Source organism: Neocloeon triangulifer, unplaced genomic scaffold (genome assembly GCF_031216515.1).
Source record: "Neocloeon triangulifer isolate White Clay Creek 2 clone unplaced genomic scaffold, ASM3121651v1 ptg000015l, whole genome shotgun sequence".
Lineage (NCBI taxonomy): Eukaryota > Metazoa > Arthropoda > Insecta > Ephemeroptera > Baetidae > Neocloeon > Neocloeon triangulifer.
The window spans coordinates 1569623-1585241 of record NW_026775557.1 but is presented as its reverse complement, the minus strand read 5'-3'; the positions used below and the strand labels follow the sequence as shown (position 1 = coordinate 1585241).

General features: G+C 36.5%; 3 protein-coding genes across 7 annotated transcripts in view; 1 reads left to right on the top strand and 2 right to left on the bottom strand.

Annotated features, from left to right (window-relative positions):
- LOC132202640 (A disintegrin and metalloproteinase with thrombospondin motifs like) overlaps positions 1-4379 on the top strand; it is a 35291-nt gene extending 30912 nt beyond the window's left edge. For 2 of the 5 annotated variants that reach the window (XM_059629661.1, XM_059629663.1), the window contains exons 9-15: positions 30-85; positions 1531-1657; positions 1725-1889; positions 2431-2557; positions 2977-3239; positions 3299-3477; positions 4146-4379. In XM_059629661.1, coding sequence (XP_059485644.1) covers positions 30-85; positions 1531-1657; positions 1725-1889; positions 2431-2557; positions 2977-3239; positions 3299-3477; positions 4146-4312 — 1084 coding nt within the window. In that variant the 3' untranslated portion in view covers positions 4313-4379. The remainder of the gene's footprint in view (positions 1-29; positions 86-1530; positions 1658-1724; positions 1890-2430; positions 2558-2976; positions 3240-3298; positions 3478-4145) is intronic. The other 3 variants (XM_059629665.1, XM_059629666.1, XM_059629664.1) reach the window with 3 other exon arrangements.
- A 167-nt stretch (positions 4380-4546) lies between these two features.
- LOC132202642 (ATP-binding cassette sub-family G member 4-like) lies at positions 4547-8423 on the bottom strand. Its single transcript, XM_059629669.1, has 7 exons — positions 8217-8423; positions 6885-7304; positions 6185-6424; positions 5874-6064; positions 5645-5813; positions 5330-5586; positions 4547-5028 (listed from the first exon to the last, which is right to left on the bottom strand). The coding sequence occupies exons 1-7, from the start codon at positions 8341-8343 to the stop codon at positions 4678-4680; spliced, it is 1755 nt and encodes a 584-aa protein (XP_059485652.1). The 5' UTR covers positions 8344-8423; the 3' UTR covers positions 4547-4677.
- Positions 8424-9577: 1154 nt separating this feature from the next.
- On the bottom strand, positions 9578-15593 carry LOC132202299 (ATP-binding cassette sub-family G member 4-like). The gene is made up of 9 exons (XM_059629135.1): positions 15311-15593; positions 14778-14923; positions 13337-13589; positions 12210-12629; positions 11459-11698; positions 11210-11400; positions 10992-11160; positions 10682-10938; positions 9578-10126 (listed from the first exon to the last, which is right to left on the bottom strand). The coding sequence occupies exons 3-9, from the start codon at positions 13539-13541 to the stop codon at positions 9776-9778; spliced, it is 1833 nt and encodes a 610-aa protein (XP_059485118.1). The 5' UTR covers positions 13542-13589; positions 14778-14923; positions 15311-15593; the 3' UTR covers positions 9578-9775.
- Positions 15594-15619: the final 26 nt, after the last annotated feature.

Here is a 15619-nt window from a genome sequence, read left to right as displayed (position 1 = left end):
ATCGAGTGGGACACTTGATTTGCTTGCAGGTTGGATATGTGCAGAAGACAGTACGCCAACGATAATTGCAACAGAGGAACGGCAGGTAGGTCGAAATAGACAAAAAAAATAGTAAAATGAACAAATATGAAAGTAAAAATAAATCACATAAACAATAATTAAATTGACATGGAAGCACCTATTAAACAAAAAACCCTAAATTGTTATAAATAAATTAGGTTTTCTTGTGTTAAATCTCAAATTCATTGGAAATGAGCGTTGAATTTACTTCCACTGAGAAAATTAGGCAGGTCAGTAATAACTTTTAATTTTTTTCACCTTTTTAAATAATAATTAAATTAATTTAACTACTGATACAATTGAATTTACGCCTGGAACTGGTCCGATTATTTTCAATTTAAAATAATTTATAATTTAAAATTAAGAACCCGATCTGGATGTATCAATTTAAAAGAGAAATGAGAAAGAAAGTGGACTAAAGATTACGTTACTCGCTGAGAAGGATTTGAGCCACACGTGACCAGATCTTGTTGAGCCGCGCGACTTTTCATAATCCGAATTTAATAATAAATTTTACTTAGAGAAGATCAACGCTCATTTACCTGAAAATGCACTTCATTTCCTTCAACTGTTTACAATAGTTGTCCTAGTGAAAAATTCTTGTCTGTCCTGTCCCTCTTTTTATTCTTTATATATATATTTTTTTTCTGGTTGTACAGAAATGTGACCATATTTAAGAGTATCTTATTTCCCTCGTAGTTGAGAACGTGTATTCGTTAGATCCACCAAAGCACACAAACTTAGTTTGAAAAGTCTCTGTCAGTGCAATCAGTCTTGTCTGTCTGTCTCTTTATTACTCCGCCACCACCAGACACCTCAAGGTAAGGAACACACACAATCAGCAGGGAGTGCGCAGCTCAAACATTTTCGCTTCGGCTTCGCATGGAATTTTGGTTTGCATGTATGTGGTTTGCCAGGTTTTTATTATACCGCTTGTTTATTTTTGCGTCTGTTTGTTTTACGGATCAGCAAAGAGGGGTCACTGTTCCGCGTTTTTATTGCTGCTTTTTCATGCAAATAAATGTTCAGACAACCGGACTTCACATAAAAATCACGAAGACCGTTAATTCGCCATAAATCTGCTAGGAACTTTCTCGATGTTTTAATAAAAATTTAAATTAAAAAAAAATCACCTGCAAAAAATAATCAATCAAACATTATTAAGGTTATGCAACCTGCTCGCCTTCAGTGAAGAGCAAGTAGCATAAATTCAAACCAGACTGTTTCTTAAGTTATAAAATAAAAAATTATTTTCTATTTTCAATCAAATAGTTACCAACCTCTGCCGGTCCCAAGCATGTCCGTATTTAGTTTTTCGTCCAAACACATTCGCTTTTCTTCCACTGCTTTTGGCGGTCCAAGAATTATAAAACTTGTAAATAAACTCAAAAATTAATTTGTACAAAAATACATACTCAAAACTGCGCTTCGAAGAATATTTTTGTTTTGGCTAATCGTAATTCGCTCAAGGTTTCGCGTACGTCGGCGGTGCCTGCGTGGTGAACAAGCGGCTGGAGAAGGTCAACAGCGTGGCCATCATCGAAGACACCGGCGGCTTTTCCGGCATCATCGTTGCCGCCCACGAGGTGGGCCACCTGTGAGTGCTCCCTCCTTGACCTGTCAAGTCGGAACGTAACACGCTCGCGGTTTTTTCTTGTTCTCAGGCTGGGCGCCGTGCACGACGGTTCGCCACCGCCCAGCTACCTGGGAGGACCTGGCGCTGAAAAGTGCCGATGGGAAGACGGATTCATCATGAGCGACCTTAGGCACACGGAGAAAGGATTCAGATGGTCGTCGTGCAGTGTTGCGAGCTTCCACCACTTCCTCAAGTGCGTATCCGTTAAAAAAAGAAACATTCATAATGGATTAAAAAGAAACAAACAAAAATGCTTGTTTGTAATTAAAAAGAACATGTTAAATTGCAAATTTTTATATATTTGTATGTTTTTTTTTCAAGATTAATTTATCTAAAAATTATTTTATTATATAAAACTATTTATCTTTCAAACTTTTTTTTACCAAATTTATTGTTTTTACTTTAGTTGGTGAAAATAAAACAAATTAAAAATTGAATTATTCCCAAGAAAAACATCAAGGTCCGCTCGTCAGAAAATTTCAATTGTTGTCGAGCTCTCTGATTGGGTACAACTTTACTTGTACCCAATCAGAGAGCTCAAACAACAATCAAACCTTTTTTCATTGTTGCTGATGAGCGGACCTTGAAAAACATGATAATTTTCAATGGTTTCATGGTTATTAAATATTATCCTTTAATTATTTAGAGACATTGCAAGATATAATTTAAAATTATTGTCTTTAAACTCCCTTATTCCATTGTCTCAGCTTATGTTGATTGATTTTTTTTTGCAGCGGAGACACTGCTACTTGTCTTTTCAACGCTCCTCATGAGGACGACGCTTTGCCCAGAGTTTTGCCTGGGAAGCTGTTGTCTTTGGACGCCCAGTGCAGGAAAGACAGAGGAACCAGCGCTTGCTTTGTAAGATACAATTTTCTTAAAATCGTTGCAAACGCAAAGTTAATCATTTAAATAATTATAACCACTTATTTATATTATCTTTTATTTATTTTTTAAGAATTGAAATATAAATTTTTAAATAAAAATATTCATAATTATTTAATTTGTTGAATTTATATGAAAAAACATTAGAATTTATTTGTAAATTAAGTAAAATTTAATTTTTAATAATAATAAAAAAAAATTAAATAATTCTTTGGCACGGTTTACATATATCGCGCCACACAAGTTAATTGATACCAATATTGATACCTTTCTTTTTTTTTCCTTTAGATTTCAGTTTTCACTTTCACCAAAAAGAAAAGTTATTATTGACATTAAACGATTTTTTTTAAACATTATTATTAGAACATATTTTTATTTATTATTTTGCTTTGCAGAAAGACGACAGGGTATGCGCGCAGTTGTTCTGCTTCGACGCCAACTCTGGCTACTGCGTGGCCTACAGGCCGGCGGCCGAGGGTTCGCCGTGCGGCGACGGCCAGTCGTGTCTGAACGGCCGGTGCGTGGCCGAGCACGAAAACATCATCCCCGACTACACTCAGATCACGCCGACGTACGCCCGGCCGGACAGCGCGGCCACGCAGACGCGTCCCGTGTACGCCGAGCCGCCGGACAGGAGCACGAACGGCACCACGAGCAGGTGAGTTTTTCGTTTCCTTCTGCCTTTTTTCCGTTTCTTGACCTCGCAGCCGACCAAAGCAGGATTCCGTGGGGACACTTCTGGACGAGGAGCACCACCCCTTTGACCCCCGCCACCTCCAGCAGCACCACCACTTTATCATCAACCACATTCACAACCACGACTACCTACAAACCACCCAAGCAAACCAAAAGCACCACCCCTTACTCCACAAAAAACCCTTTTGCCACACACGTTGGTAAGTGGCACTCGGAACCAGAATTGCTGAGAAAAAAAATAAACACTTACACTGGAGAGACGCACACGCAAACACTTGGATATAAAACTTAAAAAATTAAATTAATGCAGCGGTTTCATCAATTCTTCCTGATTCTATCTTATTGCACACTACTGACGTTTGAGACTGATTTTAATATTTTACATGTTTTATATTAAATTTTCCAGGAAACGATCAGCGTAGTGGAGAAATCAATCTTGTTATTCTGTCCTGTTTTATAAAAATTCTTTTTGCATGAATTTAAAAAGTTAATGGTGAATTATGCAGATGAACTTGGGGAGAATTTATAATCACTTTTACGTCTCAAAACATAGAAACTTAATTTAATTTCAAAATTATTTGCTACGTATTTGGAATAAATATAAGAAAGAAAAAAATTATCATTAAAAATAAAGCTGTAAAATAGAATAAATTAAATTTCGCATCTGTTTGGAGATGTCAAACATTTTGGTGAAGCTATAAAATAATACATTTTTTTTTTACTTATACTTGATCAATTAGGCCATATTTTCATTAGTCTCTTAAAATTAAATTATTGCCTCAAGTTCACAGCATGAGAGTTGACCTGGTTTTAATCGACCTTTGCTTTAAGCTGGTGATAATTTTGTTGCACTCTTTTCGCTTGACAGGCGAGCAGGACTCGTGTGAGGACCTGCCCTCCAAGTCCTCGGCCAGCATGAGCTGCGTAGAGCTGCTGTCGCGATACCCGCTGCAATACTGCGGCTCCTACTACATCAAAAAGCACTGCTGCGCCTCGATGCGCGCCATGTGCCCCAATGGCACCCAGACCCACTGACCCCTGCCCCTGGCCTGCCCCACCGTAGGCGAGAGAGCGTCCCTTGTTGTGCTGTTAAAACTGTTCACGTGCTCTGACGAGAGACTCTGAAAATAGTGCAATCACACCTGGCTGTGACCGTGAGAGTGATGGTTGTTCTGCAATTATTTATGTAGCGCGCGGCAAACACCCGCCCTTGGGTTAATTCAAAGAAAAAAATAATAAAATAAAACTCGAGAAATTTAGAAAAAAAACATCAACAATAGTTTATTCTGAGACATTATTTAAAAGAACACAATTTAAATAATTGATGAAATCTCATAGAAGCACTCGAGATTCTTTAATTTTGTTTATCACACATTTTTCTTTTAAGTCTGCAACACTTTTTATCTTTGGAGATGCGAGTATTTCAGTTTCATGACGGAGTATGTGATTATATTGAAGGCGAACAGAAAGATAAAAAGCGCGGCTACGTCAAGGCCGACGCCTTCCTCGGTGATTTGCAGGAAGTCGAGGAACTTTTTCGGCGAGCGGAAGTAGCAGTACATCTCGTCGCACTGCAGATTCGGACGTCCGTGGCCGTAGGTGGTCGCCATGGCCGCGTGAAAACTGTACAAAACGTAGCTGGTCGCGTGCGCGAATATCCTTATGAAAAAGGGCGCTGCGCTGACCGCGATGAAATAGCCGCAAAACACTAATTGCGGCACTCCCGAGAATGAAGCAAAGAACATCCCGTTCTGAAAATTTTAATTTTAAATAATACATTGTCGTCAAATTTTTAATCGTTTGAAATACTCTACGGATAGAACGAAGTTTAATACTGCAATTATATTATTAAATAATAGGCATGTATTCATAATTAGCTAAAAATTGATTAAATTCTTTTGCAAAATAAATTGCACTTATTGGTACAATTTAAAATCCTATATAATTAAATTAGGCCCAACAAAAACAAAATTTTCATGTCCTTTATCAGTCAAAAAATTTCCTTTTAAAAAAGCCATTAAATAATCTAAATTATATTTTTATAATTCGTACCACTAAATTAAATGCCACTCCGACTAGGATGCCAACACTCTGTGCGTTGAGGCTCGTCAGTGACGTTACGAGCAACATCAATAAAAATGTGTGGATATTCGCCGGTTGGCCGCTCATCCAGTACACGATGGACGTGAACAAAAGCGAGTTGCAAATCGGCAGCGGCAGGTGCGAAGTAAACATTGCGAGAAAATACGCCTCCAACGAGTACCAGCAGTTGGAGAACTCGCGTTTGAACACCGATTTCTCCATAGGAACTGTTTTTTATTTTGTTAATTAAATAACTTATTATTATTATAAAGTGTGTGCTTTTACAAGTGAGCACGGTGGGTATGAGGCCGCTGAAGAGCAGGAAAATCTGGATGCAAACGTGCAGGGCGCCGTTGTTGAGCACGCGTGCTGCGTCATTGCCGCAATTGTAAAAAGTGGCTCCCAGCAGAATTGCCACGATGATGTGCACGAAAATTTTGATTAATGTCACTGACTAGAAAGCACCATTATGATATTTGAATAAATTTCACTTTCACCACAAGAGCAGACTCACCTTTTCTTGGGTCATGATGAATAGCGAGCGGCGCAAGAGAACGGAAAATTGGGTCAGAAAAGAGGCGGCGGGTCCTTTGTCTCGTCCGTTCAGCTCGGCGGGAAAGGCGGTGTTGGGAATGTTCATTTCTTCCCCCAATGCGAATTCGTTCACCACTTCAACGCCATATTCACCGCAGGCAATGTCCAGGGCTTAAAATAGGTAAAATTGTAATGATTATTTTAATCAAATTTTAATAAAGAACTGAAAACAATTTTCAAATAAAAATCTCAAATATTCGTAACAATATTTTGAGTAAATTAATGTTTTACCAAAATCAGAGGGATTGTGGTACTTTGGACAAGAGAGGCCATTGCTCGACAGCTTGGGTAGGAGGCCATCGACCGCTCCTTTGTATAGGCACCGACCAGCAGATAAAAGATAAATTTGGTCAATGAGCTCCAGGATGAGAGCGCTCGGCTGATGAATAGTGCACACAATAGTGCGGGACTCGAGGCGGGATAGATTTTGCAAAAGACGAATGCAACGCATCCCAGACACGTAGTCGAGACCTGTTTTAAATTTTTCATTATACATCAGTGTTAATTTTTAATTTAATTAAAGAACATATGAAAAATATTCATTATTTTATTGGCACAACTCTGAATAGTTGTTAGTGTGATGCCAAATTAATTTATAATTAAAAATATAAGCTAAGTATTGCAATAATTACGCATACGATATTTAGATTTTGCAAAAAAATTATTAAATGTAAATAAACATAAAATTAACAATAAATTAAATATAGTAGTTTTTAAATTTAATTATTAAAATAGTAATTAAAAATAATAATATATATAAAATAGCACTTTAAACAATTAAACAAAATATAAATTTAATACCACCATCTTTGATAAAAAAAGAATGAATTTTTCCTATAAGACTTATTTTATTATTATTATTTTTTTCATGATTTTTTTAGAAAATGCTGAAGACTAATTTTTTTTTCATTATTTATAACTAATAATGTACCTGTGGTTGGTTCATCCAGAAGAAGCACCGGCGGCTCATCAATGAGTTCAAGGGCGATCGACAATCTTTTCCTCTGGCCACCAGAAAGGGTTGCGCACGTGGTTCGGGCGCACTCGGTCAGGCCAAGGTCTGTGAGCACGCGGCGAACGGCGGATCGGCGATCGGCGTTTGAACTATTGAGTTTGAGTGCCGCGGCCACACTCAGCAGCTCCAGGGTGGTCAACACCTCGGGAAAGACGCACTGCTGCGAGATGAGGCGGCGCCGCTGGCCCCACGGCGCCACCGAACCCTCCGAAGGGCGTTTGTGACCCGCGAGCACGTCCAGAAGGGTGCTTTTGCCAGAACCTGAAGGGCCGACGATGGCCGACAATTGGCCGCTCGGAAAGTAGCCATTCAAGTTGAGCAGAATTTTCTTCTTTACTAAAAACAAAAATGATTTTTTTTTAATTTGAGGAATGTAAATTAATAAATAACAAGTCGATTTTCTAGCATTATAGAACGTAATCATATAGCCTAGACGGAAAAATTTGTTTTTTTTTTATAAACGTCAACAAATTGTGAACGTAAAAACTGAAAAAAAAATAATTAAATTTATATAATAATACATAGCGATAAATGTAGTGTCATCAGGACGGCTCAATTTAAACACACTTCAAGAAAACAATGCAACATTTTTTTATTTAATCTTAATCAAGAGCAAGTGCAATCTGTTTAATTAGACTTCGGATTCAAAAGGCTTCGTGATTTTTATAACGTATACATTCCTAGCGCAAATAAATGTTCACAATGTTAGTTTCAAGTTGATTAAATTGATGATAAAATCTGCACAAAGAACTCTAGGACTCTAGGTTAAGAAGGTGACAGGGTCCGTATTTTCGAATTTGATCCCCACCAAACTCCTTTTGTACGCTATCACCGTTTTCTGCAAGGTTGAAATTAAAAATTCAAACCAAATATTGAGAGAGGAATTTGAAAGGCCAGCGGCACCTGTTAAATTTTATAATATGTTCATCTAGGATAAAAAGTAAAAAGTTGTACCCAAATGAGTTAATAAAGATTACGTACTTGACTTGCAGATAATGAATTATAAAATGTAAAAGTTACCAGACAAAGTAGAATGTGATAATTGATAATTGCTTGTAATTGATTACAACAATGATTGTTTATGTATTTAGCACGTGGACACGTTACTGAAATTTGTATGCTCATTTATTTTGATAAATAATTGAAAATTTTAAATTTATTTGTATTTTGCAGCACAACATTCCAAAATGTACTTGTTGATTAAACAAAATGAATAAAAAATTGTAATCAAAGAAAATTAATTCGCACCTTGTGAATTCTGCACCTCCAGTGAAATTCCTTCAAATTTGATTCCAACTCTGTCGCTGAAAGCTTCGGACGGCTCATCGCGCTGCAGCAAATCTGGCAAAGTGGGACTCTCCGGCTTCTCGTCCATATTTGCACTGACTCACAGCGCAATCCCACTAATATAACCAACAAATTTGGCAGTCACTGATTAAAGTGATGCATATGTTTTTCACACGACCATATCAGATGAGGCGGATTTAAACTTGAAACACATCTTGTGGCCTTCGGTCAAGGCAAAAGGCGATAAATAATTGTGTGTCTCTAAGTAAACTTCGAACCCAATATATTAAAAACCTTTACTAACTCCAAAATATTTGTGCTAATTATGAATTTATGATTGAGCTGATTATAAAATTTAATCTTCAGTAATTTCAAGCTATTTTTGGATGGTTAAATGAGATTCCAAATTAAAAGCGATCAAAAGTATAGCAAAGTGACATTTCTTCTTTCTCAGGATTAAAAAATTTAAAAAATAATTTGAATGGGTAAAAATCAGAATTTACAAATATCCTTTATATCTTTGTTGTGTGGTAGAATTTCACGACCAAGGGGGATTTTAATTTAAAATCGACTTTTCCTACATGGGTTTTGTGTTGTTTATTGTTGTGACCACCACCGAGAAAGCTCATGAATTATTGCTGCAGCCATAACATGTAGAGCAGGATATTGTTTTTTTTCTTAAATAATAAACAACTCACAAAACCCATTGAGGAAAAGCCGATTTTAAATTGAAATCACCATGAACCATTAAATTATGTAATTCTCGGGTACAATAAAAGATAAAAAATTTTATCAGTGATATTTACTTTGTCATTTAAATACCAGAAACTAGAAATTTCCTTTGACCGCACATCCGTGATAAAAAAAATAAAATAAAAAAGAGACGTGTCTCTGGAACTTGTTAGTCTTCTAAGTAAGAAACAAGAATGAGGACCATCAGTGGTGCTTTCTGGATCTTCACCTTTGTGGTGTTTTGCTGGACGTGCATCATCTCGCCGTCTGCTTTTGCAGCCCCTTACGAGTGGACCGCCGAAGATCACAAGGATTTTATGGAAGCTTGCGTTAATGGCGGATTTACTTGGATTGACTCAAACCGGACGTGCGTTTTCATCAAAGCGTCAGGCTAAATTTGATCAATTATGCGCAAATTAATATTCAGCAGTATATGAGTATATCATCAACTAAATTGAAGTAATTTGTTAATTTATTATAAACAATTAAAGATTGTAACAGATTCAACATAAATATAAATTTGAAATTTTCAATCAGCGTAACACAGAATTTTAAACAGAAACCAAAAATTGTTCAAAAGGAAAACAAATGTGACAGTGACAAAAATAATTTTATAATAATAAAATAAATAAATAAAGTAAATACTAAAAGCATATTTTTTTTATTAATAATTTTTATATCACAAATTTGGTTTTTTAACCAACAGTAGCTTTGAGCAGAGATGAGATTACCATCACAGAGAATAAAACTTCACTTTCACAATGCAACCGTGTCATGCGCGTGATGAATCACTTTTGCAAGCGAGAGTACTTGAATTTCATCACCAAGTAAGTGAGTAAGTTGATGACAGTCATAAAAATGAAAAGAGCGGCCAGATCGACTTCGACTCCTTCGTCGTTGGTGTCGAGAAACTCGAGCAGCTTTATCGGTGACCGGAAGTGGCAATAGAGCTCGTCGCAGCGTAGTTTGGGTCTGTTCCGGCCATAGATGGTTGCGATGCCCGCGTGGAAGCTGTAAAGTGTGTAGCTGGTTGAGTAGGCAATGATTTTGACCAGCATGGGACAGGTGCTCAGGGCGATGAAGTAGCCGCAAAACAAAAACTGCGGCACCCCCGAAAGGGGCGCTAGGAACATTCCATTCTGAAAGAAAAAAAAGCAAAACAATATTTAGAGTTTCATAATCACAAAGAAAAATTTAATGTTATTTTATTATTGAAAAGAGACCCACGCATCACAACAGTCAACCCAAATTTCAATTAACAAGCCTGTATTCATATTACCTAATTAATTTATAATTATTTTCTTTTTTTCTTTAAATTTAATTTTTCATGAAATAATAAATTATCCAAAATAATATGTTTACCTTTAAATTTTACTAATCTAATACAAAAGTATTAAATTTCAATTTCATGCGTCTAAATGTTAAATTTCAATCATTATGGTGGCGTTCTGATTTGATTTTAGTTATTTTATTTTACCAAAACAAAAATAAAAAATTGTTTCATTGTTGATTCTCAAGCTCTAATTGCAAATAAAGAGTTGGCGAAAAAAAAATTGAAAATTTTCATAAAATATTATCTCCGAAATAAGAAAATTAGAGATAATTTACAATATCTAGAAGAAATACGTGTTTTTTTTACTGTTGTTTTTTACTTCTTAAGAATGCTTGAAATTGACTCTGTTTGATCAACTTACTGATAATCCAGCAACAGTGCCAATAAGCCAGCCAATGCTCTGGGCGTTGAGGCAAGTGAGTGTCGCTGTGAGCACATTGATGAAGTAGATGTAAAAATCAGGGGGTTGGCCACTCATCCAGTAAACAATTGATGAGAAGAGTACCGAGTTGAAAATAGGAAGTGGTAGATTTGATACAAATGTGGAAAGGAAGTGGGCTTCCATCGAGTACCAGCAGTTGGAGAACTCGTTCTTGAAAATGGCTTTTTGCATGGGAACTGGAAAAATAACAAATTTTATTTAACAATTATTCAGCAACGGCATCACTTACATGTCAATATGGTTGGCATCAATCCAGTAAAAACCAGGAAAATTTGGATGCACACTAGGAGACTGGCGTTGTTGAGCGCTCTCGATGCGTCATTGCCGATGTCAAAGAACAAAATTCCCAGGACGATGGCGATTGCCAAGTGCACCACAATTTTCACCATGGCCACCGACTGCGTCAAATCAATTTTTAATACAATTCAAATCATTTTAATCATTTACCTTTTCCTGAATCATGATGTACAAAGAGCGCCAGGTGAGAATGAAAAACTGGTTAAAAAATGACGTTGCTGGACCATGCCCGTTTTCTCCACTTTCATTTCTGAATTTCAAGTTTCCTGATTTCTTCGATTCGTCCAGCGCGAGCTCATCAACAACTTGAGTACCGTATTCGCCACAAGCAACGTCCAAAGCTAAAAAAATGAAAAAAATAATAAACATTTTATTCATTAAAAAAAAAGCAATTCATACCAAAATCTGCAGGATTGTGGTAAGGTGGGCATATAAGATTTTTAACGGCCAGAGTGGGCAAAAGGTCGTCAACGGGACCTTTGTAAATGCAGCGGCCGGCGGCCAAAAGGTAGACAAAATCGAGCAAGTCGAGGAGACGAGCGCTCGGTTGGTGAATGGTGCACACGATGGTGCGCGAGTCGGATCGTGAGAGACGCTGCAGGAGCCGCATGCACCTCAATCCAGAGACGCAGTCCAGACCTTAAATTGGCGCAATTAACACGTTTCTACTTTTAAAATAATTGCTTCGTGCATCATAACATAATTTATTTACATAAACAAGCTCTATATAATATTGCATCATTTATATCTTGTTCTCCATAAAATTTAGTAGCAATTATCTTTTAAAACGAAACTTGTCATAAACAATAACATCAAGCATTCGAGTTGGAAGCAAGCCTAAGTTTTTTGCAATTTATTGATAACATAGTATTTACATATTTAGATATAACAAATATTTATATTAAAATTTTGCAAATATTTATTTGAAATTAAAAATCATAAAGTAATCAGTTAAAATTAATATTGTAAAAAATAATTGATGATTAAAGTAACAAAATTTAAAAAATATAAAATTTAAATGTAAATTTTAATTAATTTATTATTATGGTTAATGAATTTTTAGCAAAAACAAGTAACAGTGAAATTAAAGTAAATATATTTAATTTTTTAAAATAACTTATTTTTTTTTTTTAAATTTATTATTCATTACCTGTTGTAGGTTCATCCAGAATGAGGACGGGTGGTTCGTCAATCAACTCGAGAGCGATTGACAACCGTTTTCTTTGGCCGCCGGAGAGAGCTGAGCACGGTGTCCGAGCGGACTGCGACAAACTGAGCACCGCCAACACACGTCGGACGGCCGCTCGCCGGACAGCAGACGGCGCGTTCAACTTGAGTGCGGCGGCGGCGCTCAGGGCTTCGTGCGCCGTTAGGACTTCGGGCAAGAAGCACGTTTGGGTGATCAGTCGTCGTCTCTGACGGCGCGGGGTGACGGAACCCTTGGTCGGGCGTTGACGACCGGCCAAAACCGACAAGAGGCTGCTTTTGCCCGCGCCGGAAGGCCCGATAATGGCAGAGAGTTTTCCGCTCGGAAAGTGGCCGCTTAGGTCAGTCAAAATCTCCTTTTTACCTGATCGCAAGAAACATTATATTCATTTCAATTTCGTTTAGGCCAAAATTTTCAATCCATTGAACAAATTTGAAAATTTATATCAAACATTGGCAAGTTGAGGTGATTTTTTATATACTTTGATGATTATTTAATGTATAATTTTTTTTCAGAAGCACTTTCTTCAAATAACTTTCTATGACAGGCTCAAATTCTACACACAGCTTTGGTACACGTCCGTATGATAAGCATAAATTTATAAAACTAGTTTTTTTTTTGTTAAGGAAAGTTCTAGTTGACATGATATACTTCAACAGCTTAATCAAAATGACGAAAAATGAAAGTTTTGGTTGGGAGCTATAATATCATTGAACGGTTAATAAATAACAATAAATGGAGAATTGTAAATTAATTAATAAATAGGGCCAACCAGTAAACCTTTCCACGGGCGATTAATTTTTGGTGGAGATTAAAAGATCAGGCGACATTTCGTAGATAAGATAGTGTAAATAATGCCTTGGAAAAAAAGCCAAAAGCATAAAAAATAAGTATCAAGCAAATTGTTTGATTGTCTGAAAAGAACTGAATTATAACTGGATGATAATATATCATGAATTATTGTTTATTTTTATTTCTACCCTTGCTTTAATTTCTAATTGCAACCCATTTTTATGTTTGCTTTAAATTTAGCATAAATAAACAGTTGAAAAAATTTAAAATCGTATTACTTCCAAACGGCTTCCGTACGGTGAGTGAAATTCCCTCAAACCAGATGCCGACCCCTTTGCAGTTTACATCTTGGTCCCGGTCGTGAAGCAAATCTGGAAGACCTTCTTTTAGCACGTGTTCCATGGCTTCGCTGTTGTTGCTGTTATCGCACAGTGAAATAATTTTGGCAGGCAGCGCATCTTCCGAGTCCGCCGCCTTCATCATCGAGCTCGCAGCAGAACGCAATTTTAAAATGCCGCTCAGCGACTCTACCTGAGAGTGTGAAAAATAAAACCTGATTGGAGGCACGTAAAATAGAGTTTTGCCACATAAAAATAGAATAATGCGTCGTTAGGGTTTCCCCCAGCAAAAGCAGGTTCTCGGCAGGTTCAGAAAAGATCGAGACCTTGCCAAGAGCATAGAGTGTTAGAACTAGAGGTGGAAAGAAACGACATTGAAGAGAAGCTTACAACGTATCTGCTACATAGGTGTGTTGGAAGAAAAACTGACCTGCACGCGCAGCTGCATTGCATAATTTTCATTACACAGTGGAGGATGCAGGCAATTAAAATGAAAATGCTTTAAGAAAAATTTTCAAGTAAAAATAATTTTCAGCAGGTATAATAAAATTCCAAATAAAGAATTAACAAGTCGCAGTTAACGTTGAATGCGTTTCGCAAAAAAGTTATGCAACTTCCTTCATAAGAAACAGTTTTAAAAAATTGTTTTTCTTAATATTTGCATAAATCTTATTCAACTTTACGACAGAAAAATAATTAGCAGAGCAAAGATTTTTTTCAAATTGCTGGGTTTATTCAGATTATAGATGCAAATAATTTATTATTGTTAATCTAATTTAATAATTCAATTTAATGTTTTTAAATTAATAATATTTTATTATTATTATAATTTAAGTTAAATTGTTTAAATTATTAACATATCATTGTAATTATTAAATTATTTGAAGCTTTAATATTGAAATCATCATTAAAATATTTTCTGCAAAATTAACTTTATTATACTTTCGTTGAAATATTTGTTAAATAAATTCCATAGTACTAGTACTGTTACTGATTAAATTACAACTAACTTTGATTTGCGTCACTCAAAATTTAGGTCGAATATATTCTTGACCCTTTAAGAGTCGCGAGAGAGAATTAATAATGAAAGTAAATTACCATGAAGGCTCAGCATTGATTTGATCTATACGATCTCACTTGTTGGAAAGCTTTTTGCTTCTTGTATGACAGTGCGTTTATTGTTATTGTTGAAGTCACGCTAATTTTTGCTCAAAGCTTAACTAAGCACATTTCAAGAAAAATGCATACACGCGAGAATAAAATGAGATAAATAATACTTTTTTATTTGATGATTTATCAAATAGAAAGAGAATAATAATGATTTGATTTAAGCGAATAACACTATTTTACCAGCATTTTAATAAATATTAAATGGTCCTACCTAATCAACCAGTTAAAAATCCAGAGTTGTCATCTGCTCGTAAGCCTTTGACTTCCGCCAACAAAGAAGATGCGTCTAAGGTCCATTGACGAATAAATTAGCACGGGCATCTCATCTTGCGGTGCTTCGACGCCTTCGACGCAACGCTTTCAGAAAAAAAAGAAACAAGCTTTACAGTTAACTCCACTTCTAATCGACAGACAAGTGAATGTGCAACACGCTCCAAAAACCTTAAACGGCACCATAAAAAATACACTTTTTTTGTGTGCAAAAGATCTATCTAGACTAAAACTTTCACAAAAAAGAAAAAATTTACACCCCATATTATTATATAAATAAAAAGACTTATGCCATGAAAAAGCGCGTCGCCACACTTGTGCCGAGCCACCAAAATTTTTTCGAGCAGGAAGCCTTACTTCAAACACTGGGTTAAAAATAAACTTGAGAGTTCCAATTCTCAGTGAAAAAAAAACGGAAAATCTTGGCCGAATGACCATTAAAGATAAAAATCGCAATAGATATTTGCAACTCACTTGAGGTCAAGGTCTCTAGTGCGATCGGGGGCGACGGAGGCCAACTGATAAGGCCAAGTTTCGGTGCGCCGTGATAAGATTGAATGGAGGCGCCTGTTCGGATGCAGCTCCGAGTCTTACTGCTCCGCTTTTCGGCGTTGGTCCCGCTCGCCGCAGTATCTGCGATCGACCGGTTTGCGCGCAGGCCCAAAACGCTCGCGCGAATAAATAGATTGCGCGACGATGGCTTTATTGCACTTGACTAGTCTCTCAATTGAAGCCAGCTGCCTCAGCCAATTTGAGGTTTGACCGACGCAGAGAGTGGATAAG

Bases quoted from the DNA above. Each gene is read 5' to 3' on its own strand.
- LOC132202299 (XM_059629135.1), bottom strand. From the start codon at position 13,541: ATGATGAAGGCGGCGGACTCGGAAGATGCGCTGCCTGCCAAAATTATT. The intron at 11,699-12,209 runs GTAATGAATAAT...CGCCAATTTAAG, and splicing joins TCTGGATGAACCTACAACAG to GTCTGGACTGCGTCTCTGGA. The intron at 11,161-11,209 runs GTAAATGATTAA...GATTTGACGCAG, and splicing joins ACATCATGATTCAGGAAAAG to TCGGTGGCCATGGTGAAAAT.
- LOC132202642 (XM_059629669.1), bottom strand. From the start codon at position 8,343: ATGGACGAGAAGCCGGAGAGTCCCACTTTGCCAGATTTGCTGCAGCGC. The intron at 7,305-8,216 runs GTGCGAATTAAT...TTTTGTTTTTAG, and splicing joins GGAGGTGCAGAATTCACAAG to TAAAGAAGAAAATTCTGCTC. The intron at 6,425-6,884 runs GTACATTATTAG...AATTTAAAACAG, and splicing joins TCTGGATGAACCAACCACAG to GTCTCGACTACGTGTCTGGG.